The following is a 27,371-nucleotide window of genomic DNA, read 5'->3' as shown; positions in this document are numbered from 1 at the left end:
TCTCACTTTGTAGTTGAGACTGATCTGGAAATCACTATGTAGCCCAGGCTGGTCTTGGATTCATAGTGATCCTCCTGCCTCAGCCTCCCGAGTGCTGGGATTACAGGCATGTGCCACCATGCCCGGCTACTCTGAAACTCTAAATTGTATATGTCAGAATAAGTCTATTTTGGTTCAAAATAGATAAATTATATAAACTAAATATACTTGTATTGAATTTTAAAAATGCTAACAAACATGGAATAAAAGCCCAGAGATTTTGGTTATTTCGCAAATATTCAACTCTTCACAAACTTTATTTGGAATTTTGGAAAATGTTCAATTTTAGGAACATTATTTGAAAAAACATCATGGGTATTTGTGGTCTGAAAAAGAAAGTGTATTTTGTTCTTGTGTGTTTTATTTCTTTATTTGGCTTTTGGGTGTGGGCCTTTCTGGTACAGTCGTTTTTCTCCAAGTGTGAAATGTGTTGCCTTATAGGAATCTTTAGTTCTTAAGTGAAAGATTTCTTTGTGTATCAGATTTGTGTGTAAAAATAACTTCTGTTTTTTAAAAAAAAATTGTACCAGCGAAGTGAATATTTAAGAGAAAGATGGGGATAATGCTCTTTATAATTGATATCTTTCTAAATTTAAATATTGATGAATTAGATAATAAAATAAAATATCTTGACCATTAAAATTAAATTTAACGTAATAGTTATATAATATTCACAGACTTTTAAACAAATGTATAACATATTTATTGCATATTAATATATACTTGCAGATAAATCATTGCTTTTGTAATTAATATTCATAAGGAGTCATGATTTGTTGTTTTGACTGGAGTAAGGTTCTTACCTATTATTATAATTTGAGATAAGATTTCAGCTACTGTTACAAAATAGCTTTAAAGTATGGTCTAAATCACCTTTACTGATGCTACCGTGTTCTAGGAAGTTTAGTTTTAGTTTGAGTGGCTACAATCTTTTTGTCATCTAATTCACTATAAAGTAAATTCTAATAGTAGATCTTTCTGCATTTATGTCTCTCCTGTTCTTTTTAAGTACTTAATACTTTAGAACTTTTTGTCACGTAAAACTTGTCTCAGACATCATTAAATGTGTTTTTGTTCACCTCATAATTGTTTGCTTTTCAAAGGTCGAATTTTAATCCTGAAATAGGCATGGTGTGTCACACAGGTCAGGCAGACAGAGGCCTAGGACCCTGAGCACAGCTCTCTTGCCTTTGCAGACATGCTCTGTCCCAGAGCGATAGATGAGATGTCTTACCACACGACAAAGAATTTAGGTTATGAAACGCCTCCATTTTATACTTAGATGGTAGCATCACTTATCATTTTCCAAGGAGCCATGGCTCAGAAATTCATAGATTTTTATCTGTCTGTTTGCCATGTGAAATCCTTAGCCATGTCCTGTTAAAAAGGATTTCCTAAACAAGGATTCCCTCTCTCCCTGTGACAGCTGCATCGCTCTGGGTGAGTTGCTTAACTCTTATTCCCCAGTGTCACAGTTGTCTTCAGAATTCAAGGCGCTCCTGGGTGTGGTGGTGCACGTCTGTCATCCCAGAATTCAGGAAGCTGAGGCAGGATCGCTGCGAGTTCGAGGCCAACCTGGGCTACATAGTGAGCTCGAGGACAGCCTGAACCACAGAGCGAGACCTGTCTTTAAACATAAATAAATAATAATGGGACAATCAGCAACATGAAATAGGAAGAAAAGGACCGAGGGTGTAGGGACAGTGAGAAGGATGGGAAAAGGAAAGGAAAACATATGAGAAAATGTAAAAATGGAATTAAAGTGTTCGAAGGTGGGGAGGAGAGGAGGAGGTGAAGGGAGGGTGGGGACAAGGGGAAAAATGAGAACCAAGACCTGTCATGTAGAGGTACAAGATCCCGGTAATGAATGTAACTGAACTGTCTACCTAGAATGTACCAATAAATTCAATTTAAATTATAAATAAATAAACATCAACAACAAAACCCCAGAATTCAAGGTGCTAGTAATGCTGAAGATGGATGAAATTTGTCCTTGTAATTTTCAAGGTAGATAGCAACAAAAAGGATATAGATTGCAGTTTGCAGATAAAAAGCCTTTCTGAGAAGTATTCACATGTGACAGGTACTGCAGGATGAAAAATTATCCTCTCTTGTTACATATGTGCTCCCAGATGGGTGCACTAAACAGTTTCTGCTTTTCATTCGGGTTGGACTTGGTGGCCGTTCACTTTTCTTCTAACCATGAAGGGTTTTTGTCTGTACTAGAGTGGTAATAGTATTTATTGTTAGATGTTCTTAGAAGTCTGTGGGTTAACAGTGAAGGGAAAATGTTATTTTTCTAAATTAATCTTCTACTTGTTATTTTATTTGCAGTCTGTTTTTTCATTCTCTTGGCTTTCTAAGGCTATTTTTTATTTCTTTGTTACTTTTTCCCCTCAGTTTAAGATCCTCAATGTGCCCATGTCGTCCCAACTTGCTGCGAATCATTGGAACCAGCAACAGGCAGAACAAGAAGAGAGGATGAGAATGAAAAAGCTCACACTAGATATTAATGAACGGCAAGAACAAGAAGATTATCAAGGTATAAAGTCATTTGTAAAAGAGGTGGAAAATTTTGATGCTTTTAAAGTTTTTAAATATAAATCAAATTTATTCTCTTTTCATATTGTAATTATATATACTGTTATATTGTATATGTATATACTGTTAATTTTTATCTCCATTTTTTTCTCATTTGTAGAATAACATTTTCATCATATTTTGGTAACTATAATTCATTTAGATTTTATGTTATAAGCTACATTTGCAAATGAGGTGATTTTTTAATTGTCTCACATTGCTAGCCAATTGTGAGCAAATTAGTTCCGTAAATATTTCTCTCATTTTATCTGTTTGGAATCCTAGTCTTGAGGATGCAGTGTTTTTTCGGATTTGAGGGTCTATTCAAATTAGGATTCTAACTTTATGCATATATAACTCTGCTTTTTTGGCAGTCCTGTACTTTTTTGGTATCCAGATTTTAGAGCCATAAGATAGCTGATTATATAGCACTGTTTGAACAAACTGCTATATTTTAAGGAGAGTATTATGTACATAGATTCTTTATGGCTTTTTTAATCTCTTAAGTTCTCCTCTACAGTCTTCCCTCCTAATTGTTGCCCAGCATTTTTTGTTGTTGTTGTTTTGTTTTTTGTTTTTTGAGACAGAGTCTCACCATGTAGTTGAGACTGACCTGGAACTCACTATGTAGCCCAGGCTGGTCTCGAACTCACATCGATCCTCCTGCCTCAGCCTCCCGAGTGCTGGGATTACAGGTGTGCATCACCACGCCCAGCTTGCCCAACACTTTAAAATAATAGCTAACCTTTAAGTGGCCACTAATAGTATTACCAGATACTATTTTATGTACTTCTTTCAAAACAGGTAATCCTCACACTGATTCTGTAAGTGCTGTTTTTATTTGCCTGTTATATTTATGGAGTTTGAATCTAAAGTTTCATTGCCAGTAATTGGCAGAGGTGGGTTGTTAACCAGTAGAAATTCTATAAACTGTCTTATTAGCTAGTACCTGTACTGCTTCTTAGGCTGCTTTACCGCCTCCTCGGACACTTAGGTAGTGGCCAAATTCACAGTAGAGGGAGGAACGGTGGGTATTAATCATGTCATGATGTGCTCTTCTAGTACTTCTGTGTCACTTTAATTCATGTAATTGTCATTTTTTTACTGAAAGGACTAGAACTTAATCTCCCTTACATTTAATTTGGTTCATAGAAGGCATATAATTACAAGATTTACAATATTTTCTTTTTTGGTCTTTGTCACAGAAATGCTACAGTCTCTTGCCCAGCGCCCAGCTCCGGCAAATACCAATCGTGAGCGGCGGCCTCGTTACCAACATCCAAAGGGAGCACCTAATGCAGATCTAATCTTTAAGACTGGTGGGAGGTAAAACAATCTTTACCTTCTTGGCTTTTTTTTTTTTGTGTGTGATATCCGTATGAATAAACTAGGGAATTCTGGGTTAAATTTAACTGCTAAAGTCCTCTAATTATCAGCAAAATACAGAAGCCCTTTATTGAAACCAGCCTTAACCACTGCTAAACGTACAAACTGGCTGACTTAATAGGCGAGAAGTAGTAGTTGTTAGTTTCCTGCTTCTGCCTTTTCTTAAAAGTAGCTTCAGGGGATAATATTTCAGCTCAACAGTAGAGCATTTGCCTAGTATGTGATGAGGCCCTGAATTCAATTCTCAGCACCATTACCATTAAAAAAAGAAGAAGAAGAAAAAGGTAGTTTTAAAAATACACTGTAAGTCGGGCATGGTGGTACACACCTGTAATCCCAGCACTCCGGAGGCTGAGGCAGGAGGATCGCTGTGAGTTCGAGACCAGCCTCTGCTACATAGTGACTTCCAGATCAGTTTCAACTACATAGTGAGACCTGTCTCAAAAAACCAAAAAAGAAAGAAAGGAAGGAAGGACGGACAGACGGACGGACTAGTATTCTTGAAAATATCTCTTTCCTCTTGTAACAGACCAAAACTATTAAAATCTTTTTATCTTGATACTTCCCATCATCTGTGTTACAGTCTAACATCTCTGAATAACATGTTATTTTTAATAAAACCTCATCCCGTCTCAGTTCAGTATAGTGTCTTTTCCTAATGTTCAAATGTGAGAATGTCAAAACCTTACAGAATCTGTATGTGAACACAGAGTTACGCCTTTCTTAGTTTGCCACCAGAATATTCAAAACTTTGTTAATTTCCTGTTTTCCCTTTTTCTCTCCAACTTCCCTTAGAAGAAAGGGCCACATTTGCTCCTTCCTTCCCTGTCTCCCATTCCTTGTGTGACTTACATCTGCATTTCTGAAAGCTGCTTCTCTGGGGTCCCTAACTGCCTCGCATGTTATCTTCAGAGCACTTAATATTATAGGCCCTCCTCATTTTCTTAACGTGCTCTTCCCTTGGCTTCCGTGACCTTTGAGCTTTTGGTTTTTCCTTTATCTTTGGCCCCTCCAGCTCCTATATGACTCCCAGCTCCTTTATGCATTTGTCCTGCCTAGAGATATCCGCATTTCTTGGGCCAGGCTTCAGCTCTCTTCTTACCCTTTTGCTCTCTGCAGGAGGTAACAGCCCTCTCATGGCTCAGTTACCATTATAGCTCCAGCCTAGACCTCACCCTTGAGTTTCTGATTGACCATCTGTGTGTCTCTCAGACATAAACTTCAGTGTGTGCCCTTCCCCAAGCCCCTTTCTCCCACTGCTCACCCGAGAGTCCACATTGGAAAAAGGTTTTAGTTTGAACTCCTCCCTTTTTCTTAATTCCCCAATCTAAGTAATAAATTTCTACATTCTGTTACTAAATCCTCTGTGTTCTACTGCTAAACAGCTTTTTTCCCACCCTACGACCAAGACCCTGGATCACACTACCATCACCTCTTATGTGCATTACTGCTGCAATCCCTCCCAGCCTTTTGGCCAAGATCAAGTGTGCTTTACTGCTACAGCTGCCTCGTGGACTTCTCAGTCTCTTTCAACTCCTTCCAGTTCATTCTCTCTGCTGTACCCAGTGTTCTTTCTAACATGAAAATCCGCCATCTGTCTATGTGACTCCTCCTGCTTAAAACCACTCCATTGCTTCTCATGGCCAGTAGGATGAAATCCAAACACTTCAGCTTGGTTAGCAAGCACCTGCATGATACACATATACTTAGCTCTCTTGGCTTCATCTCTTGCTGCTCTTTCCCCTACTCCCAACCAAGCTGGCCTTTTTATTTGTTGTTGTTTTTGTGGTTTTTTTTGGTTTTTGGGTTTTGGGTTTTTTTTGGCACCAGGGATCGAACTCAGGACTTTGTGCTTGCAAGGCAGGCGGCAACACCACTGAGCTAAATCCCCAGCCCAGCCTTTTTAATTAACTGTATTATTCTGGCCATTCTTCCCCCCACTCCACCCCAATGCCAGGGATTGAATTTAGGACCTTGCGCTTTCCAGGCAGGTGAGTGCCACTGAGCTAAATCCCTGGCCCTGGCCATTCTTTTTGTACTCTCTGAAGCAGTCTTCCTTAGATGATTCATTTCTCCTCTTCCTTTAGGCTCACCTTGGTGTTCTCAAGACTGATGTAGGTCATTGAGAATATGCTGTCACGGCTCACTGCAGACCACACCCTATTACCCGTTAGCTTGTCTCCATCCCCCATGAGATTAAAGACTGTGAGGACAGTGACTTCATCTTCCCTGGCTGTTCCTTTCCTTTTTAATTCACATTTTTCTTACTTTTAAAACTTTTATTAGTGCATATTTGCAGTACATAATAAATACATTCATCGTGGGTATTGGTACGTATATCATCACACGTCTTGATTCTTTGTACTTCTCCTCCCTTCCCTCCCATCTCTCCCCATCCCAGTTCTCTTTCCCATCTCATTATATCTCCTCAGTAGCTCAGTGCCTGACACCAACTAGATGCTCAGTAAATATTTGTTGAGTACACAAAAGACTGTTTTGTTTTATTTTTTGAGGCAAGGGCTTTGGTATGTATTATAGGCTGGCCTTAAACTTGCAGCAGTGCTCAGCCTTGTCCTGTCATCCTTGAGAATGGTACTTTGTAGCCAGGCCTGGTGGCACGTACCTTAATTCCACATACTCAGAAAGCTGTGGCGGGAGGATCACAAGTTCTAGGCCAGCCTGGGCAATTCAGCAAGTCCTTATCTCACAATTTTCAGTAGTTTTAAAAGGTGTAAACATGAGTTGTCTCTCTTGGGGTAACATGTTTGTCATTCTTAAATGTTAAGAGAATTGTAGCCATAGGAAAGGACGAACTGGTGAGATAGAGCTTCCTGGTGGTTTGGCTCCTCTTTATTTCTTCTGCTTTTCACCATGGGCCAGATAAACCATGAATAGATATGTGAGTGTGGAGCAGTGGCACCATTAGGAGTCAGAAGAATGAGCTGGAGTGGGGATTTCCACGTGAAGGAGCAAGACTTCAGTCTGCGGATACAGTCCTGAGAAGCTGCTTTCGAGCTGATTCTTAACTTGGCGTTTTTCTTTTTAAAAATCACTTATTAATGGTGGTAATATGTGCTGGGTAAAAGGAAATTTGAGGGGGCAATCTTGTTAGTAAACTCAAATTGCTTTCCAATGAGGATGTGTTAATTGATTCTTGTCTGGTGCTTTTTTAATCAGTTAATAATATTGATATTGTCAGTTAAAGAAATTTATTTGCTAACTGGTTATTGAAGTTGACTGTTTTTCTAACCTGTGGATTTTTATAGGCCCCTATACATTAATTATGATTTTATAATATTTTCTAAACAGGGGATCCTTGAAATAGAAAGTAAACTTAAGCCCTTTAACAAATTATAAGCACTTACCCTCAGTGAGGTAAGATGGAAATCATTCTATAAGTAAAACTCTTTTCTCAGTTTTCTGTAATGCAAAACAAGGTTGTTTTCCACTTTGTTAGTATTGAAAAAAACTGAAACAATATCTTTGGCAAATATTAGTACTAATATGATTTAGATGAAATACATTCATTTAAATTACTCTGGGGCTTCTCAGACTTTTAAAATACATACTAGTCATCTGGACTTATTAAAATGCAGGCTCTGATCATTTCTGACAGTTCCTAGGTAACATCAAAGCTGCTGGTATGGAGGTTACACTTAGAGGAGCTAAGGTTTATACTATCAGACTTAGAGTGTGTGTGGGTGCGCGTGTGTGTGTTTGTGTTTGCAATACTGGGGATTGAATCTAGGGCCTTCGCACTGAACTACATCCCCAGCCACTCTTCCCCTTTTTGAGACAGGAACTCACTAAATTGCCAGGTCTAGGCTTAAATTCATAATCCACCTTGCTTCAGCCTCACAGAGTGCCGGCATTACAGGTGTGCACCTCCATGCCCTGCCAGACTGTTTCGTTTTTCTTTTTTTTAAACATATGTTAAGGTGGACTTCATTTTGTTATTTGTTTTGAGATGGGGTTTCATTATGATGCTCATCCTGGGCCCAAGTAGTCCTCCTGTCTCACTCAGCCTCCTGAGTAGCTAGGAGTACAGGTGTATGGCACCAGGTCCAACTTTTTTTTTTTTTTTTGTTACTGAGGATCGAACTTGGTACCTTGTGCTTGCAAGGCAGGTGGTGGCACCACTGAGTTAAATCCCCAACCTCCTGAGTCTAGGAGTACAGGTGTATGGCCCCAGGTCCAACTTTTTTTTTTTTTTTTGGTACTGAGGATCGAACTTGGTACCTTGTGCTTGCAAGGCAGGTGGTGGCACCACTGAGTTAAATCCCCAGCCCTCCAACTTTTTTTATTAGATAATTTCTTAATGTACTTATTATAAGGTTAAGTGAGTTTTATTGTAAAATGGTACCTCCAAGAATAACATTTAATCTAAAGTATATATAGTAAATAGTTTTTGAACTCTTAATTTTTAAATCACTCAGAATTATTGTTTGACCTATGAACTAGTCACATAATACTCTACAGTATAACTAGAGGTAGGTAAGATTTTGAACATGATTTCCTACCATTTCTTGGATTTAAAGTATTAGGTTTTAGACAGCTGCTCTGTCTTGATTTCAGGAGAAAGACTTCTATCTTCTCATTAGGGAATGATTATATCTGATCTGCTTTTCATTCATTGCAGTTCTGGAAGCATTGTGGATATATGCAGCTGAGGATATACTTTTCCATATTCACATTTTATTCCTTAAAATCTCTTTCTAAAAGCCGGGCATGGTGGCGCACGCCTGTAATCCCAGCACTCGGGAGGCTGAGGCAGGAGGATCACTGTGAGTTTGAGACCAGCCTGGGCTACATGGTGAGTTCCAGGCCAGTCTCCACTACATAGTGAAACCCTGTCTCCAAAAAAAGAAAAAAAAAAAATCTCTTGCTAATGTAACTTGCTCTGTGAAAAGCAAACTGTATGAGTCCCCTCAAACTCTTGTAACAAAGTGACACAGGCTATCTTAAACAACTGAGGTTTGTTGTCTCACAGTTCTGGAAGCAGGAAATCTGAGATCAAGGAGTCCCCCAGGGTTGCTTCTTTCTGAGGCTGTGAGGAAGAATCTGTTCCAGACCCTCCCTTCCAGCTCCTGGGGGTTAGCTGGCAATATTTGTGTTCCTTGGTGTGTCATCTCTACCTTCATCTTCACACACTGTTCTTCTGTGTGCGCATCTGTGTCCAGCATTATTGTTTTGGATCAGAGGCCCACCCAACACCATATGGCCTCATCTTAACTTATTACCTCTGCACCAACCCTTTTCCAAATACCGTCAACATTTTGAGGTGCTGGGGGTTAGACTTCAGCATACACATTTTGGGAATACACAGTTCAACCATGTCACAATCATGAATTCTTGGCACCTTTGAAATCAGTCACAGAAAAGATCCAGGAGTCACTTCTTTACATTACTGTCAGAATTGCTCCTGTTTTGTCTTAGTCAGGTGATAGCGCTTTTGCTCTTTAAAATCATTAGCTTGGAGAAGCTACTAGATGATACTTGACAGTGTTCGAGGGATTTTCTTGCCCCAGCTTTGCCCTACAGCAGTAAGGTCTCTAATGTCACCCTGTTTGTCTTTAGGAGACGTTGATCCAGCAGCACGTGTCATTTCATTAGGTCCTGTATCTGATGTTGTGGATAGTGGAGTCCTCCAGCAATTGAACGAGAGCAGTGGACACATCTCAGCATGTCGGTCTAGAGAGTTGCGAATCTAAACCTGGGACAGGCTGGGGCCATGGGGCAGAAACACCAGCCTCTGCCAACACCGGAACAAGCCGACGCTTCCAGACAAGGCAGAAAAGGCCTTTTGTAATGGAAATCACGTGAGGGTTAATCTTCTCTTGAGAATGGCAGTCAAGAAATGAGATGGTTCACTTGACTACAGAGCAGCTACACCAAGAACGCCAATGAGATGACTGAGCCAGAGAAGAAATAGATATGATGGTAATGGTATGGGGAAAATGAACTTGAGTTTTAAACTTAATTGAGTTACAGTGTCTCTGAATTGAACATCCCATGTTGGAAGAAGATATATTTGGGGGCTCCAGGACTACAGTAGAAAAGTATAGAGCAAGCAGTAAAAAAATCTTCTAGGAAAAACTTACATGCAGGACAACAAAATGATGAAAGATACCCAAATAGCAGATAATCCACCAGGAAGGCTTTTGTTTAGGAATTTGTTTAAAGAGGAACAAAGGATGAGGGAGGAAAATCTGTTTTATCCATCAGTCAGTGATAAAAAATTGCCTATCTGAGTGAAAGAAAAATGTGAAGATTGTTAGTATGCAGAGAGCTTTAAGTCAGATGGCTTAAAAGTCAGATACCAGCCTAAGAACAGGGATATAGTTGAGCCCATTGTAAGTATCATTGAAAACAAAATGTGCCAGTCAGCATGTCACAAAAGAAACGAAGGACAACAAGAAGTAGATGAGAATATTTTGTTGACCTTCATGGGTTACAGCCTGTGTCTCTAAACAAAATACAGAAACAAGTAGAGCTTTTTTTTTGCTTTTGTTTTTGTTTAGTTTTGTTCCCCACACACACACCCCACTGAATAGAAATGAGGGTTCTTAGTCTGTTTCTGACAATCTGTTAATTTATTAGTATAGTTGTCTTTCGTTTGCTTTCCAGTAGGCATAGTGAATTTAGTTAAAGAGCACTTCTGTATGCTACAACTTGATTACATCTTTTTTTCTATTTTACATTTTTCTTTTACCATGTTTCAGTTTCTGCATGTAGAGTTAAATAAAAAACAAAAGTTGTAACATTTCACATGGAAATGCTGCCCAATCTTCACCAGCTTCAGAAATTTGACCTTTGCCAATGCTGCAATAAAGTGTTGTAATTTGGGTTTGGTGTGATTTCATTTTTGCTTGGGACTTCGGAAAACTATTGAATAGGTTAATCAGCGTCTTTCAGGGTGATCTTTGTACATAATAAAATATTCTCAGTGATCATTTCTTTAGCATTTTACTGTTAGTGTTTTCACTTTCAGGATTCTATATTGTCTTAATCTTATTTGAGTTAGAATAAAATTTGTTCTTAGAATTAACACCAATTAGAATGGAAAATGTTGGCGCAGCATAGTTTAGCCTGAGGCAACATGTAATATTTTACTGAAGCATATTCAAGCAAAGTTAGTAAAAGCTCCCTAAATTAGGCAAGTCAAAAAAGAGACACAGAGGGCCTGGGATTTAGCTCTGGCTTTGCCATCTGCCTCACAAGTGTAAGGTCTGAGTTTGATCCCCAGTACCAAAAAAGAAAAAGCCACAGAATCGCTGCTTTATTTTTCTTTCCCAATGTTAATCCTAAAGCTGATTTACACAATCCATATCCAGTAACAGTAATCATTATGGCTAAAATTCAGCTTTACAGTCACTATAATTTGAAAAGATTTAAAATATTCTTTTAATTTTAAAAAAAGTTTCAAAACTTCCTTTCCTGATGGAAGCCTATTACCCACCCTTTGTCTCTATATTCATCACTAACCTATATACTGTTACTTAACTATTCTCTTGTTAACTTTCTCTTGGAAAATGTTTTACAAGTTTTTAGCATTTTTATATTTTTCTAGATTTAAAATTATTGCAAAGAGCTGGAGATAATTTTAAATTTACCCCTTTTAATATATACAATGAGCAAGGCAGAAGATGTGTAAAAGTCAGGTATGTGGTGGTCTTGATATAAGATCATGAGCAGATGTGACTCGTTTTGGGAACAACAAAGTACCTCAAGTGTAGGATTCTTTGCAGCATTGTAGCTTCATTTTGCTCTTTTACAGGAACAAAGATAGGTTACGAATGACAACAAATTACTCATATGCAAGATAAAATTTATGCCACCCCCAGAATGTTTGCTTACGCTTTTAAAAAAAGGTCTAGGTTAGCCTCCTGAAGTGATTCCCATAACTTTGTCAGTCTTGTAGGTACGTTTTCTCTCTGTTATCTGCCAAAGATAAGTAAATACTCACAGATCTCACTGTCAGACTTACTCCTTGCATCTTGTGATCCCTCTTTAATGTCTGATGAGCTGAGAAGGCCTGTGGGAAGCCTGCGGATCTGTCTCAAGGTAAGTCCTTGCCCCTTTCTAAGTTGTGCAGGCCTTACGTAAGGCCTGACCTCACAGCTAGCCATTACAAACATGACCAATTTAAAACCAGACGGAGGAGAAGCTGTAGGTAGTACTCAGTGACAAGTTATGAAAACTTGGTGGAGAGCAGGCTGAGGGGTTTGGGGGTGGGTGGAGGATGATAAGCAAGATACAAAAACAGAAGAAATACCTCTTAGAGCCAAAATCCAAAAAATCCAGTATATACAATGAAACATAATCCTAGCATATATAGGTAGGTATTGGAAGAAACACTCATTTTGCAGATGAAGAGTCATACTCTTGAGAGGTGCACCTTTCATGACAATAGGATCAGTAATTGAAGTTTTAGCATTTTTTATGTATAGCAGAGATAACTTCACCGTGGGAAGGAAGTAGTCCCAGAGTGGTGAATCCAACAGTACATAAAGGTAGACTGTATTTCCTAACGACTCCAACTACATATGAAATGTTTATAAGGTTTGTCAGGAAAAGCCTAGGATACTGTAAAGGCTGAGATGAAACACATCTGGAGTCCCCCATAATGGTTTAATTTTTATATATTCAAGAGTTAATTTTCAGCCATAGATATCCCAATGTATTATGTACTTGCAAATGAGAGACCCAGCTTAAATGCAAAGGAAATTATAAGGATCCTAAAGTATGAAACCAAGCATAGTAATTATTGTTGGGCTTTAGGCAGAACTAAGTTCTGTTCCTTAGCTTTATTTTCCCTGTAGTAGTCATTTCCACTCACTATAACAGGTATACGGACTGGGTGGCTTAACTTCTGGAAATAGAATGTCCAAGATCAAAGAACCAGTGAGGTCGGTTCCTCCTGAGGCCAGTCCCTATGACTTACAGAGAGAGGCCCTTTTCAGTGAAGCTGCAGAGCCTCATGGCCCCTGGGCAGTGTGCAGCCTGGATCTTCTTTGGCAGTCCAGACCAGCACAACCTTGGGATGCCTCCTGCTGGGTGAGCTCCGAGAGGCCTTGCTGGTTTTCTCAGTGCAAGGGCTGCTGATGGCGGTGGTCAAGGAAGGAGACTCATGGGTAGAGGACACTACCCTGGCCTCAAGCTTCCTGTTGGACGGCACCGAGTCTGCCCAAGCCCTGAGCAGGCAGCATGTGCAGAGATGCAGTTGCTTGTCACTTCTCCGGGGAGAACTTTGTGGGGGCCTCCTGGATGGCCAGCATGGCATCTTCCCTCAGACTCTGGATGTGCTGCGCTCAGATCTGGCTCCTCACACCTCACTCTACCAAATACTGCTTTGGCTTTGCCTGCTCTCTGCTTATCACCTAAGGTAAAAATGTTCAGAGTGACCTTTACACAAAGTAGCCTTCAACTTGCTTTTGTTCTTTATCTGGGATGTCAAACTTTCTATAGTTGGATGATTAAATAGGAAAACCTTATTCTTTTGCTCCCACAAAACTCTAACCATGGAGAGCAGTTCAGTTCTTTTCCACTTGTAGAAAGTAGCATCTGCCCAAATGTCAGCACACACCTGTCTTTTCAGCTGCCCTTTAAGTGCATGATGCATCCTCTGCCTCCAGAGAACAATGCTGTCCCAGAGCCCAGTCCCATTCCCCAAAGGAGGATTGACCTCAAAAACTTGTGCTGAAAAGTTTTAGACCCTTTGTTTTAAAGATTTCTAGCCAAGGGTGATTTGGGCTTTGTTTTGTTTCCTATCACATCCCACAGTCCTGTTTTGTGAACCTTGGTTTTTCTTACTTTGATGACAGCAGCGGGCAGCACACACCATCCTGTTCCCTTCTATCTCCATCTGTTTCTGGACATTTTCCTAAGGTGGGGTTTTCTTTGTGCACAGTATCCTGTCCCCTTAAAAGGAGACTTGTCGTAGCTGAGTTATTTGGCACGAGGATATTAGCATATAAACTTTGTGGGCAGGAATGTAGGAGTCACTGTTTGGCCTATCTGTGACATACCCTGTAAACTTGGTGCCAATGTCTAAGTTTTTGTTTTGTTTTTCTTGCACAGGTGTGGAGGCTGACTTAATGGGCTGTACAACCAAGTCAAGTATTCTGGGAATTGCTGGCCCTGCTTGCCTCAAGTGTCTGTCTTTGGACCAGTGGTCTGATCCAGGAACTATGTGAACTGTTTGAGGGAGGGGCACTTCCTACATTAATTCAGAAATTTCAATGGGAAGTTTCCACATAGCTGTAAGTTTAATTCATTCTAATTAATTTGTTTTTTTTCTTCTCTCATTGAGTTTATTGGTACATTTTAGGTATACAGTACAGTTATTTTTTTTTTTTAACTCCCAACTGTTTTACATCTATGGCTTCCAAACATCCTTCTACTATTTATGACTGGCTCCAGCATTTTATTTATTTATTTTTATATTTTTATTTATTTTTTTGGTACCAGGGATTGAACTCGGTGGCCCCAGCATTTTTGGTGGGGGGGTTGAGACAGAGTCTCACTGTATAGTTGAGACTGACCTGGAACTCACTATGTAGCCCAGGCTGGTCTCAAACTTACAGCGATCCTCCTGCCTCAGCCTCCTGAGTGCTGGGATTACAGGTGTGTGCCACCATGCCCGGCACCCCAGCATTTTACATTAACAGACCAGCACTTTTCTCCAGACTTGTTTTGAACAAAGGTAAAATCAATTTAAAATAAATTTCCTAAAGCACACTATAAATAAAATAACATTCCTGCCATTCTTAATTTAGATGAACTTTTCTTTTAATCATTGAAATTTGAAAGGATGCTCAGTCATTTGTTCATCACACGTTTCTTTCTGGAGAAGTAACTGAAAATTTTTGGGTAATTATGTATTTGTTGCCTTGGAAACAAATATTTGTCCTTATATAGTTTTTTTGGGGGGAACAAATTCTGGGTGTGCATATATATGTGCAAGTACTAAATGTTTTCACTTTCTTTGGTTTCTTTTTTGACCCTGGGAAACTTTGTTTTCAGATAGTGTGGTCCATTTAATGTTGGATGCATGGATTCTAACATTTATGTACTTGGAGACCAATGGGAAGACACAGTTTCATTTGATAACTGTTTATTGATCCCAGTCTATATTCCTGGCACTACTCTGAACCCTAGAGATACCGAAGTGGAGGGAAAGCTTTCTGTTACCAGGGAGCTAACATTCTAGCAGAGACACGGAAGAAGTCTGGACATTGCGATGAAATTAATTGATGTTATCCATAAAGTGCTTAGCACAACATTTGGCATGTAGGAAGGATTGGTTTAAGGGTTGCTACTACTATACCTTTGCATGTGGTGTTTTCTCAACCAGAAAGCCCTCCTTTCCTACCTGGCTCTTATAACTTGCCTTTCAACCATCACCTCCTCTAGGAAACCTGGCTGTCTTGTCCTTCTCCAAGTTTGATTTTGGGGCTCCTTGTATTGAACTTTGTTAAAGATGCCTCTCTGCTTGCGTGCCCATCCCATTGGTGGACACAGGAGCTTAAAAGAAGGCTGGTCATTTGGTTGCCTTTGTGCAAGTGAGATAAGCACAGCCCACATCCAGGAGTGGAAGATTAGGAATAGGGGCCTTCTGGTGAAATGTTGGCAGATACTTTTGTCTTCTGGAGTAAGTATTTTGAGAGAATCTGTTCATTTCCAAAGAGTGGGCACAGCCATGTTCCAAATCATGTACTCCTCCTTTGTTTGTCATAGGAGTTTATTTGACCTCAGGCTGGCCTCTCCCTCCTCTTGTCAAATTGGCCAGTTGAGCTCAGGAATTTGTAAGGTGGGAGCAGGTCCACTGGTATGTTTTCCCCGGTTTCCCGACTGGCTGGCAGCATGGCAACTTAGAGCCTACTAAGGTCAATACTGGCAAGAAATATCTTGTCTGGACCCAGGGACAGAACGGCATGCTAGTGCCATGAACTATTGACTTTATCTACAAGGTGAGCAGAAGGGTTTCATAGATAACTTGCCAAGAACCTATTCTCAGTAGAAGCCCGGAGGTAAGAAGCACCTGAAATTCTTTCTACATTCAAAGGATGGTAGAGGGTCCAGGCGGGCCACAGTTCACCCACTTGTTAGATGTGCACTGAGCCTAGCTGCGACACTATCTACCTTCATGACCTTGGGTGGTTTTTGACCTCTAACCCTCAGTTCTCTCATCTATACAGTAGGTGTAAATTAGGGTTGTATGAGGAATTAACTAGTGGGATAATGGACGTAAGAGTCTTAGCACAGTGGCTGGTAGAGGGTAAGTGCTCCAGCCAGCTTAATTGAGCTGTGCTATTACCACCTCCGTGTCTGTGCCTGTTGCATTGTCCCGTGCACAGTGAGCCATGCAGGCACTGTCCTTGATGATTGCACAAACTGCTCTTGCATGCAGGGCATCAGTATCAAGTTCAGACCTAGCCCCCCAAAATCACACTAATTCCAACAACTGTCTTGCCCATAGAAACGTGTGCCTGAACAGCCGTGGAAATGCCAGTCTTTGGGGGAAGCTGGGCTGAGCCAAGTTCTGGTTCTTGACAGGTAAGAATGACATCTTCCTATAGATAACTAGATGGTTAAATTCAGCATCAAATTTTCTCATTAATTTTTTTTTTAATTTTGTTTGGTTTCCTCTGTTCTTCCTCCCTCAAAATGCCCAGGTCAGAACAGGCTGTTGGGTCAGATCACCTCAGTGATTTTCTGAGAATATACCATTGTTAGGGGTTAGGATTCAGAAAGGAACCCTTTGGAAGAGGTGGGTGTCTGTGAAACCCCATGAGCTAGAGGTTTTTTCTTTCAGCAAACAGAGTAAGCAAGGGAAAGACTTCAGAGTTATCTTAGGACTGAATTCTGGTTTTTACCAGGATTCCTTGAGAAGGGATTTTTAAGAAGTAAAGAGCAAAACAGGAAGCAATTTTAAAATAAACAGAATTGTTTCTTAATTTAATGAGTTTGACCACCCATTTGTTAACCCATTACAAGAGGATGTGGAGGCTTCCAAATCAATGAGCCAGTGTTCACCATGTTATAGGGGGCATTTTATTAAAAACTGAAATTGTGAGGAATGGCTCTCCTCCTTAGTAATTTGTAACCTGATTGGAGCTACATCTGGAAACCAGATGTAGGTATAACTACCCCTTTCCGTCACTCCAGTGTAGTACAAGTGGTGCTGGCTCTGGAGTTCAGTGGCCCTGCCACTTCCTAGTTAAGGTTTTATTTTATTTTATATTTACCTAAGACTCCCCCCCTTCTCTTCTGATAATAAAATTCTGATTGTCCTATGGGATTGTGAAAATGGAATGCAAAGCATTCTTTCAATACTTAGTACATGTCATGTGGAAATTACAGTAAGATGCAAGGCTGAGAAAGACGTGCTTCTGGAAGCATTCTCAAGGGAGCAACACAGAAGCAATAGTGAAGACTATCAGTCAGTGGTAAGCTGTAACAGACACTGTCGCACTCTGCCCAGTCTGCCTTTGCTAAAGGACTTGTTTCGGGAGCTGTAGGGAGTGTGCTTGGCACCTAGCTTTGGCAGCCAGTCCTGGAACAGAGATGGCCTGGGGAGGTTCCATGCACACTGATCAAGGCAAGACAATAAGGTCCTGGCTATCTTTGGCCCAAGTCGGCAACTCTGAAGGGCTTTTTAACCACAGAGCTCCTGGAGTCTGTCATTGGGCCAATGATGACAGCTGAATGGTTGCCTGAGGTTGAGCCTGCATAGGAGGAGTCCTTCCTTTGAAGAAAGGGCTGAGCCAAGACCTTAACTACAGGAGTGCTCCCCTTGGATAGGAGTGCACATTCCAGGTGAAGTGGTCAGAATAGAATGAGCATGGCCCTCAGAGGAGCCTGGAGAAAGAAGTTGGAGAATGGGACAATAGGCAGGGCCCAGGTCAGAGAGGACCTTATGAGCCAGAATGAGAAATTTGGATTTTCTCTAAAATGTAGGATGGATTTGATCTGATTTTTTTAAACTGTAGCTCTTATGTCTTTACCACAAAAAGCAGCTACGTTAAATTAGCTTCCCCCCTTCTGTATTAGAACCTGTACAATATTATCTCAATTATTTATAAAATTTCACTAAATAACACTTAAATTCATCCACACAATGTGATCTGATTTTATTTTTTTTATTTATTGTTTGTTTGTTTGTTTTTTGGTACCCGGGATCGAACTCTGGTCCTTGTGCTTGTGAGGCTGGCACCAGAACCACTGAGCTAAATCCCCAGTCCTGTGATCTGATTTCAAAGGACTGCTCTGCTGGCTAGTGGAAAGCAAGCTGTAGGCTGAAAGTGGAATAAGAAAAACCAGTGAGGGGACGGATGGCAAGGGACTATGGGGCGTTGACAGTGGATAGGAGAGACAGATTCAAATATGTTCTCCAAGTAAGTTGTCGGGCCTTGATGGATGTATGAGGGTGGAGTGAAGGGCCTTGGGGTTCCTGGGTTGAGTGATAAGGGTGGAGGGTAGAGTGGAGTGGATGTGTGGAAAGTTCCCAATGGTGTGGTTGATTGAGAGGGATAGCTCATAGAAGCTTCCCACTTGCGTTTTTGTAGTTTCCATAACCTGGCACCTTGTCTGATGCTGCTATAGGCTGACAGTAAAAATGGCCATTGTGGGGCCAGGGAGGCAGCTCAGTGGTTCTGCTGCCTGCCTCGTAAGTACAAGGACCCGAGTTTGATCCCCGGTACAAAAAAAAAAAATGGCATTGTCAGATGAACCTGGTTTCTGGAGACCTCCCAGGTTTACAGGTGCGCAGGCAGAGTTCTTGCCAGAGAGCTGAGGAAATTGATTACATGTCCTGGAAAAGACAGAGGACACACTGTGGGGGGGTTCTTCTCTGAAACTACTGTTAAATCTGCCACTTTTAGAGCTGAGTCCCTGCCTATCCTCTTGAAACTCTTGAGCCTGGGCCTCAGGCTTGAGGAGCAAAGAGAATGCCCCCTGTAGGGACAGAAACTGCAAGAAAAGGGCTGACTGTAAGCTGATGCTTCTCTGTTCTGCCTGACCTGGATTTTCCTTTCCTTTTAATTTGACTTGTGCTTGTTTGCTGTATACGTGCTTTGCATTGTCCCTGAGAAGCTCAGAAGACCCAGGTGGCTTTTGCTGGCAGCATGTGTGCACCCCCATCTGTATCAGGCGGGACTCCCCTCCACAGCCCGCGCTTGTCCCTCCCACACCTCAACCTCACTCAGCAATCTCAGGCTGCCCAAAGCTCAGGGAGGCAACCTTTTCCATGGATTATGCTTATGGTACCAACAATAAGTCTACTGTTTGACTAACCCTACATCCAGAGATTTCCTGCTTTTTGTTCCCCCATAAAGTTTTATGTTGTACGTTAAGTCCAGGATCCTTTTGGGTTAATTTTTGTATTAAGTGTGAGGTTTAGATGTAGTATTTTGTGCCAGTGGATGTCCAGTTGCGCCAGCGCTATTTGTTAAAAAGCTGTTCTTCCCCCACTGACCTACTTTTTGCACCTCTGTCAAAAGTTGGTCGATCCTGGGCACATCCACCCAGCACTCAGGAGGCTGAGGCAGGAAGATAGTAAGTTTGAGGCCAGCTTGGGCTATATTGTGAGTTCAGGGCTAGCCTGGACTACTTGGAAAGAAGCTCCTGTCTCAAAAAAGAAACACAAAAAACCAAAGTCAATTTAACCATACTTGTGTGAAGCTGTGTCTGGATTCTTTATTCTGTTTCAATGATCCCTGTGTCTGTTCTCCATAAATACCACATTGTCTTGATTATTATCACTATACAGTAAGCCTTAATAATAGAGTGATTAAAAAAATAGAGTGATTGCTCCTGCTTTTTCTTCTTTGTCAAGATTATCTTAACTAATTTATTTCCTTTGTCTTTCCTTTTACATTTTAGAATAAGCTATTTATGTCTAAAATATCTTGCTGGGATTTTAATAGGTATTGCCTTAATGTAATTGTTATTATTTTTGCTGTGCCTAGGGACCAAACTCAGAATATACATGCTAATTAAATTCTCTAGCAATGAGCTGTACTCCTAGCTGTATTTTTTATTTTTTATTTTTTTTGGTACCACGGATCGAACTTGGGACCTTGAGCTTGTGAGGCAGGCAGTGGCACCACTGAGCTAAACCCCTAGTACTGCATTATTATTTTTGATACTATAATGAATGGAATTATTTTATTAATTTCATTTTCAGATAATTCATTGGTGATAGAAATGAAATTGATATTTTATATTGACATATCTTATAAATTTTCTGAGTTATTTAATTAGGCCAAGTATTTTTATAGGTTCCTGAGGATTTTCTTATCATATTGTATCATTTGTAATACAGATGGTTTCACTTGTTGCTTTCCCATCTGGATATCTTCTGTCTCTTTTTCTTACTTGATTGCAGTAGCTAGACTCTCTAGTACAATGAACAATAGATGTGGGAGTGTATATTCTTGCCTTGTTTCTGATCTGAGTAGAAAAACTTTCCCTTTTTTCCCTGCAGTATAAACAGAAAACCACATACCTACCAAGTGCCAGGATCCTGAGAAAGGGGATGTTGGATGAGGGAAATCTGGGAAGACTTTGCTGAGGAGAGTTGGGATGACAGGCCTTCTCAGGGCAGGAAGTTTATGAGTTTGTCACTACAGTACAGTACTGGAACTGGCCACTGAAGAGGGCAGATTCAGGGCTGCTGCCAGCAGAATGGCTTTGCTATGTGTCCTCTGATGGAGTCAGTCTAGTCTCTTTCCCCACTATATCTACAAGAAGGATGGCCACACACAGCCTCCAGGCTCCTGTGCCATCCCTAGGCTGCATCTCATTCCCCATCCCTTGGGCTGGCTCAGGACAGCCAAACTGAGATGCTCTCTATCATTTACAGGAAAAAAGCTGGGACCAAGCTCATGAAACTCTTTCCCCAGGGTGCCCGATGCAGCTGCTACCAGGAACCTGCAAACCTTTTCGTGTTAAAAACCTGACCTTCATTTGTTCCTTCCTCCATTTAACCCATTCACTTGTTTAATGCATCTGAACAGCACAGGTCCATGCAAACCATCTGGCAAGACATGGCATAGCATGAGGTCTATTAACAGGGTCTTTATTCACCAGACATTCACCCTTTATTGTAGAGGAATGAATTTAAAATACACTTCAGGGAACAGTGTGAGCTTTGGGACAAAAGAGATAGAAACCAGGATAAGGTGGGGTAGGGTTTGAGAATCTGCATTTCTGACATGCTCCTAGGTTGGAAGGTCACACTATAGCTAGGCCCTGGCTGGGGATGTAGCTCATCAGCCCAGTCAGTGCCTGCCTGGCAAATGTGAGGTCCTTAGTTCAACACTACCACCACCTCCGCTGCCAATAAAATAAATACATTTAAGTAGCTAGGCCCTAGAGAATATTTCATATGATTTAGCTGGAGAATAATGGTAGAGAAGAGCTGGAAAAGTAGGCAGAGGCCAGGTTCCAGGCTTAGGAGTTTGAACTGTATTTGGCAGGCAGAACACAACCTCTGAAGGTATTTGGGTCATGAAGTGAACCAAGCCTGACTTAGGAAGATTAGCCTGGAAATCACTCAAAGGAAAGACTGGAGCAAGAGCAACTAGAAACACAGTGATTTGTCATTCACCTACATACCTAACCCTCTACCCGTCTTCCAATTACATTTGTTGCATGCATAGTCCAGGGAAAGGATGAAGAAAAGCCAGTCTTCCCCCAGAGGGATCCCAAGCCTGAGCCCATACTATGTACAGGATTGCATAAGAGCATGGACACTTAGCACACCTGGAGAGGGCAAGAGGCTTCCTGTAGGAGGGGACCCTTGGGGAGCTTTGGAGGAAGAGAGTTGTTTGGGTGAGAAGGGCCCAGTTAGAGGGAGCCGCTTGAGCTAAGGGTGGAGGCAGAGAAGGCCAGATGTGGAGCCAAAGAGGTGAACTAGTCAGAGTGTCTGCTCACATACAACAGAACTGGTTCTAGTTACATCAGTGTATCGGTAGCTCATAGTATTGACTCAAAGAATGGAGAACCAGCTTAGGCAGGAGCCTAAGGTCCTGCCCTGTTCCTGTCTCTCTGAGGAATATCTCCAAGAGGGAAGGATATGGCCAGCCGAGATGACAGTGTCCACCATCAGCAGGCAATAATAATAACTAGAATCTGGTACACTGCACAAAGGCCCTGTGTGAGGTGTTTCACACAGATCATCACATGGGCTCCTCTGTATAATGCTAGAAGAGGGGTCTCCACGTTAAGGATGGGGAAACTAAGACTTAAGGAGGACCAGTAGTTTGCCCAAGGTCGCCCAGCTGCCAAGTGCTGGAGGCGCAATTGAAGCTGAGTCTGTTGAACTTGGAAACCCAGGGGAGTGAGGTGGAAGGGGACAGTGCCCAGGACTCCTTGAAGTGGGGGAGGGTCTGCAGCAGGGCCAGGCCTGCAGGAGTTAGAAGACTAGGGAAGATATAGTAGCAGTGTGTCTTCAGGGTTTCTGATAGAGATGTGGTGGCCACTGATTCCACCATAGAGGGAAAGACAAAGATGCTTGTGGGGGAGGGACTGTGAGCCTGAGGCTAATGGAAAAGCAGGGCTGCCAAGAGCAGAGGATTGTTCAGTGAACCCTGGAGACATCAGGCTTCAGACTTCTGGGATGCAGGGGTGAGAGAGAGGTCAGGGTCCCCAAGCCAGAGGGGTCCTGATGTCCTTAGAGGATGGGAATCAGGAATTCATGTCATCGCTGGGAGGTGGGCTGCTTTTATCCCTGATGGGTACTTTGAGCCAGCAGAAAGATTTAGAGATGTAATCCCTTTCTCACATGACAGTTTATACTGCAGGACTGGATTGGTTACCAGAGGAGCAGATTTTTATACAGCAGGGCTTCCTGCCACATATCTATTTCCCTTATGTTTTCTACTGTGAGGTGATGCAGCACAAGACTTTGCTGGCACCATACTTGTGGACTCTCAGCCCCCTCCTCCTCGAACTGTGAACCAAAACAAACTTCTTCACTTATAAGTTACCCAGCTACTGATGAGGCCAAGGCATACTTCTAAGCAAAAGAACAAGACCCTGTCTCAAAAAAAATACAGTGTCTGTCTTTCTCACCCCACCGTCCAGTCTGGGTCAAGGCCTTTGTAAAGGAAGAGATATGAGTAAACTATAAAACTATAAAAGTAGAAACTGGTTGACATGACAAATAAGAGCTCTGGCTAAGAATCTCTGGAGAGGCTGGGATTTCCGGGTATCCCCATAGGAGCTCAAGCCATTTCTATGATTCAAAGGTAGAGATGATCAGCAAACACCTGACTCAACTTTACCTCTGACCAGAGACCAACACACGGGAGAGCTGGCAGCAGGAGGAGAGGGATTAGTCTGCATGGGCTGCTGTAACAACAGACCACAGGCTGTTATTGTCTGAGAGCTATAAGCCCAAGATTAAGGGGCCAGCAGAGCTGGGGGCCCTGGTAAGGACTTTCTCCTCAGATCACAGATGGCTGCCCTCTTGCTATGTCCTCATGTGGTCTTCTGGGCTTAGGTGGAGTCAGAGGGAGGCCTGTGGTGTCTCTTCCTCTTCTTAGGAGGGCAGCAATCCTGTCTGATTAGGTCCCCACCCTTATGATCATATTTAACTTTGATTACCTTCTTTGAGGCCCCATCTTCAGTAAAATCACATTGGGGCTTAAGTCTTAAAAATGAATTTGGGGAAGACACAAATTATTGTATAACAAGGCCCTGTAGTTGAGTGCCTTTATTTTACCAATATAAGAACCAAGGTTCAAAGAGGTTACATGATTTGCTTAAGGTCACAGCTGGCTAGTAGCCCAGCCAGAACTGAAGCAACAGTGGCTTCTGACCATTGTAGTGTAAGTGGTGAGGTGTGCCCTAGGTGTGTCCTTCAGGAGCAAGCCTCTGTTTACATGAGAGATGAGAGCAGAGGGGAGCAGGCCCACCCTGAAACCTGAAGGATTTGGCTGAGAGGACAGGAAGACTTCCTTTTTGAAAAGTTGTGTCATTGGAATGTCTAGACAAAGGCAGTTGTGAGGTTTCTTCTGAAGTTGGCAGAGTTTGACAGTTTGGAAATGGACCTCATGAGTGCTTAAGATTTTTGTAGACCTAGGTTTTTACAGTGGCAGTTAGAAAACTACTGAGCTGCAGCCTGCTGAATGCAGAAGTCTTGCCAGGAGGAAATAGGCATGGGAAAAAAATCTCCCCATGCATATCTTTGGCTCAGGAGCTCAGCCTTGTGGGGGAGGGCAGGGACTGGGCAAGAGCTGTTTGCCCTGGTTGAGTAATGTAAATAAGTTGCCCTTTCTTATTGTATTTGCAGGCTCGAGGGGTGGGGTATAAGGGTGAGGGCAAAGTTTTGGTGGGCAAGGTCAGGACCCAGAGTATGCAGGAGAGGCTAGGGAAGCTGGCAGCACAGGTTGAGGCCTGCCATTGGCAGACAGTCCCTGAGGGCTGGGGTGGGAGGGAGGAGAGCCTAAACCTAGCTCAGGGGCCAGATTCTATTGCAGGAGGCCATTCTCTCTGTCTTGTGCACAGACTTCTCTACAACACATCCCTGACAGGTTGGTACTGATTCAGGCCAAAAAGACTTTCTGTTTGGAGAAAATGATGTTTGTATTAAAAATATTTTTATTAGGGCTGAGGATTTAACTCAGTGGTACCACGCCATCCTTGCAAGTGCAAGGTTCTGAGTTCAATCTCTGGTACCAAAAAAAAAAATTTTTTTTTATCAGCTGGATGCAGTGATGCCTGTATCTCAGCACTCAGGGAGCTGAGGCAGTAGGATTGCAAATTGAAGGCCTGTCTGAACTGCAAAGCAAGTTCAAGGCCAGCCCAAGCTACATAATGAGCCTCTTAAAAAAATGAAGAAGGGCTGGGGATTTAGCTCAGCGGTTCAGTGGGCAAGGAACTGAGTTTGATCCCCAGTACCGAGAAAAAAAAAAAAGTTTATCTTATAAAATTGAAGAAAAGTTTTTAGTAAAAAATGAGTTTGGGCAATCACTTTCAGAGCCATATATGCCATTTTTGGGAGAATGAGCCTCTGAGACCCTTCTGGTTTGTCGATATAGCAGCTGTTGTCCTCTTGATCATGGTCACTCACAGCTAGTATTGCAGAGCATGGTTTTTAAAGAAGTCACATGAAAATATAACAATAAATTAGCTTATTTGTTCTTATTGTGACCTTTGTTGAGTGTTTCTAGCTCAGTGTAACATCAGCCCATTAGAAAAGGAGCGAAACAGGTAAGTCAAAGTGTCATAGGGCAGCCACCTGTTACTGTGACCTCCTCTACCCCATGCCTGCCCTGTACAGTTAAAAGATATCCCCTCCTCAGGTAAAGACACCAAAGAACTTCTTATAAAACACAAATGAGTTCTCTGGAACCTTCTTTTAGGTAGAAAGAAATCATACTCCCCGGGACTCCACACTTCACCAGCTGGCTGTGGTGGTGCATGCCTGTAATCCCAGCATTGTGAGTGCCAGGCCAGTCTGGACTACATAGTGCATTGAAGGCCAGCCTGAACTGCGTAGTAAAATCTGTCTCAATAAAAAAGAAGAAAGAAAGCTTTGCTCTACCCAGTGAGGCCCCATGGAAGCACAGTACAGGAGACCTAGAGGACCCTGGCTGTGCCTGCTTTTCAGTGCAGATGAACTGAGTGGAAGTGAGGAGAGATCATGTCATATCTGATGACCATGGACCCAAGTGTGATGCAGTGTTTTTTGTTTTTGTTTGTTTTTTGTTATTGAGTGTTTGCAATACTGGGGGTTAAACCCAGGGCCCGTGCACTGAACTACATACATCCCATTCCTTCTTAAAAAGTTTTACTTTGGAACAAGTTCTCGTTAAGCCCGTCACCCTCCCAGAGTGATGGTATCACGTGCATGTGCCATGGAAGCTGGCTAGTTCAGTCTTGATTTCAAATACTCGCTGCCACGCTTACCGGGAGCATCTCTTGGGTAGCCACTGTTGCTTGCGGACATGTGCCAATGGGTGACCTTCATTCCATGGAGAAATGAGACCAATTGAGAACCAAGGGGCTTTGCAGAAGGCAGCCAGCCCCTTTTTGTCCTGACAGGGCAGAAGCTGTTTTTGTTTACCTTGTGAACTTGGGGTGCTCTAGGAGTGTGTGATCCTTCCAAGTTCCTGGGTCTTCACCTCTCACCTCAGGTGCCTGACTTAGCCCCTTGTGGCTCAAAGGTGGAGAAGCTGATCTCTTCTAGATAACTCTCATGTAGCCTTTTACTGACATCCTGTCCCAATGGGGACTGGAGCTTGGGTGATGCACTGACTTAGCCATTTGACCTTGGACATGTGTATCCACGCAGCGTCAATAACATACCATTGGCTTTAGCCTGTTGCATGGCCCCGGGCATTCTCATCCCACCTGGCAGCATCCTGGGTCTAGGATGGGGGGAGGGGTCACAGTGGTGCCAGGCAGTTGATTTGTGCCCTGTCCCTACCAGTTGCTGTCTCTGTGACCTTGGACAAGAGATCATACCTTCTAACCTTTGGCCAGCATATCCTTCAGTGGAGGTAATAATGGACCTACTTCATAAGTTTGTCATGAGAACAGACTAAGGTGACCCTCATAAAACCCTTCACTCCGTTCCTGGTGTATACACATTCAGTGCCTGTGTTCCTATCATTGTCAGTCTTGTGCCCTGTCACCAGCACCTCTCCTGCATTGCCCATACTTGGGTGTAATCATGGATAAGTCAGAGGTCTTTGGTTTTCCTTGATAATGAAAACAGTAAGCCTACATGAACAGGCCATTTCATTGCTAAAGGACTGGGAGACCTTGTCAAATTGAGTCGTGGGGACTTGGCTCTGGTCCATCTTACCTTAGGGGGAGTATCATTTTCCCCAGATGATAAGCGTAGCCTGAATTAATGAATTGCATGCCTACTGCCTTAGCACACAGACCACATGGCACTGATGAGACATTGCCAGTTCTCAGCGGGCCCACAGACATCCTAAGCTGAATTGTTCTTGAGGTCTCGGCACGGGCTGATCTCATCTCAGAAAAACCCTGGTCAGGAGCCCTCTGGGTCCTCCAACATACCCACAGTGAGCGTATAAACAACAGTGAGGGAGTAGCGCCACAGTGGCCCGTAAGTTCTGCTAACAGGAGAGACCCTTGAGCATCACCTCCTCTGGGCCCTGGGGATGGAGTGGGTGTGAAGACTCCAAATTCACAAGGCCAAGAACTGGCTGCCATTTTTGGCCTGACCTGTGAGTCATCTTGGGTGAGCCTTGACACTCAGCTAAGAGCCTGCTCCAAGGGTAGAGCGAGGCAGAGCTGAGGGCCGACACTGAATAAGGAGCCAGAGGTGCCTGGAGGCTGGCAGAGGAGAAAAAAGATCATCTAGAGGAAGCTGCTCAGGC

General features: G+C 42.3%; 1 protein-coding gene and 1 long non-coding RNA gene across 4 annotated transcripts in view; both read left to right on the top strand.

Annotated features, from left to right (window-relative positions):
* The window catches only part of Upf2 (UPF2 regulator of nonsense mediated mRNA decay), a 99,659-nt gene extending 89,251 nt beyond the window's left edge, over window positions 1–10,408 (top strand). For 2 of the 3 annotated variants that reach the window (XM_010621361.3, XM_010621363.2), the window contains exons 21-23: window positions 2,440–2,581; window positions 3,825–3,945; window positions 9,583–10,408. In XM_010621361.3, the coding sequence (XP_010619663.1) occupies window positions 2,440–2,581; window positions 3,825–3,945; window positions 9,583–9,592 (273 nt within the window). In that variant the 3' untranslated portion in view covers window positions 9,593–10,408. Of the gene's footprint in view, window positions 1–2,439; window positions 2,582–3,824; window positions 3,950–9,582 lie in introns of those variants that run through there. The other variant, XM_010621362.3, reaches the window with a different exon arrangement.
* Window positions 10,409–13,952: 3,544 nt separating this feature from the next.
* On the top strand, window positions 13,953–17,615 carry LOC117285456. Its single transcript, XR_004516479.1, has 3 exons — window positions 13,953–14,267; window positions 16,487–16,563; window positions 17,371–17,615. It is a non-coding gene; the product is annotated as an uncharacterized LOC117285456 (long non-coding RNA).
* Window positions 17,616–27,371: the final 9,756 nt, after the last annotated feature.

The sequence above is a fragment of the Fukomys damarensis genome, unplaced genomic scaffold (assembly GCF_012274545.1).
Source record: "Fukomys damarensis isolate Sample0158 unplaced genomic scaffold, DMR_v1.0_HiC HiC_scaffold_10, whole genome shotgun sequence".
NCBI lineage: Eukaryota > Metazoa > Chordata > Mammalia > Rodentia > Bathyergidae > Fukomys > Fukomys damarensis.
This window is presented reverse-complemented; position numbering and strand designations above follow the sequence as displayed.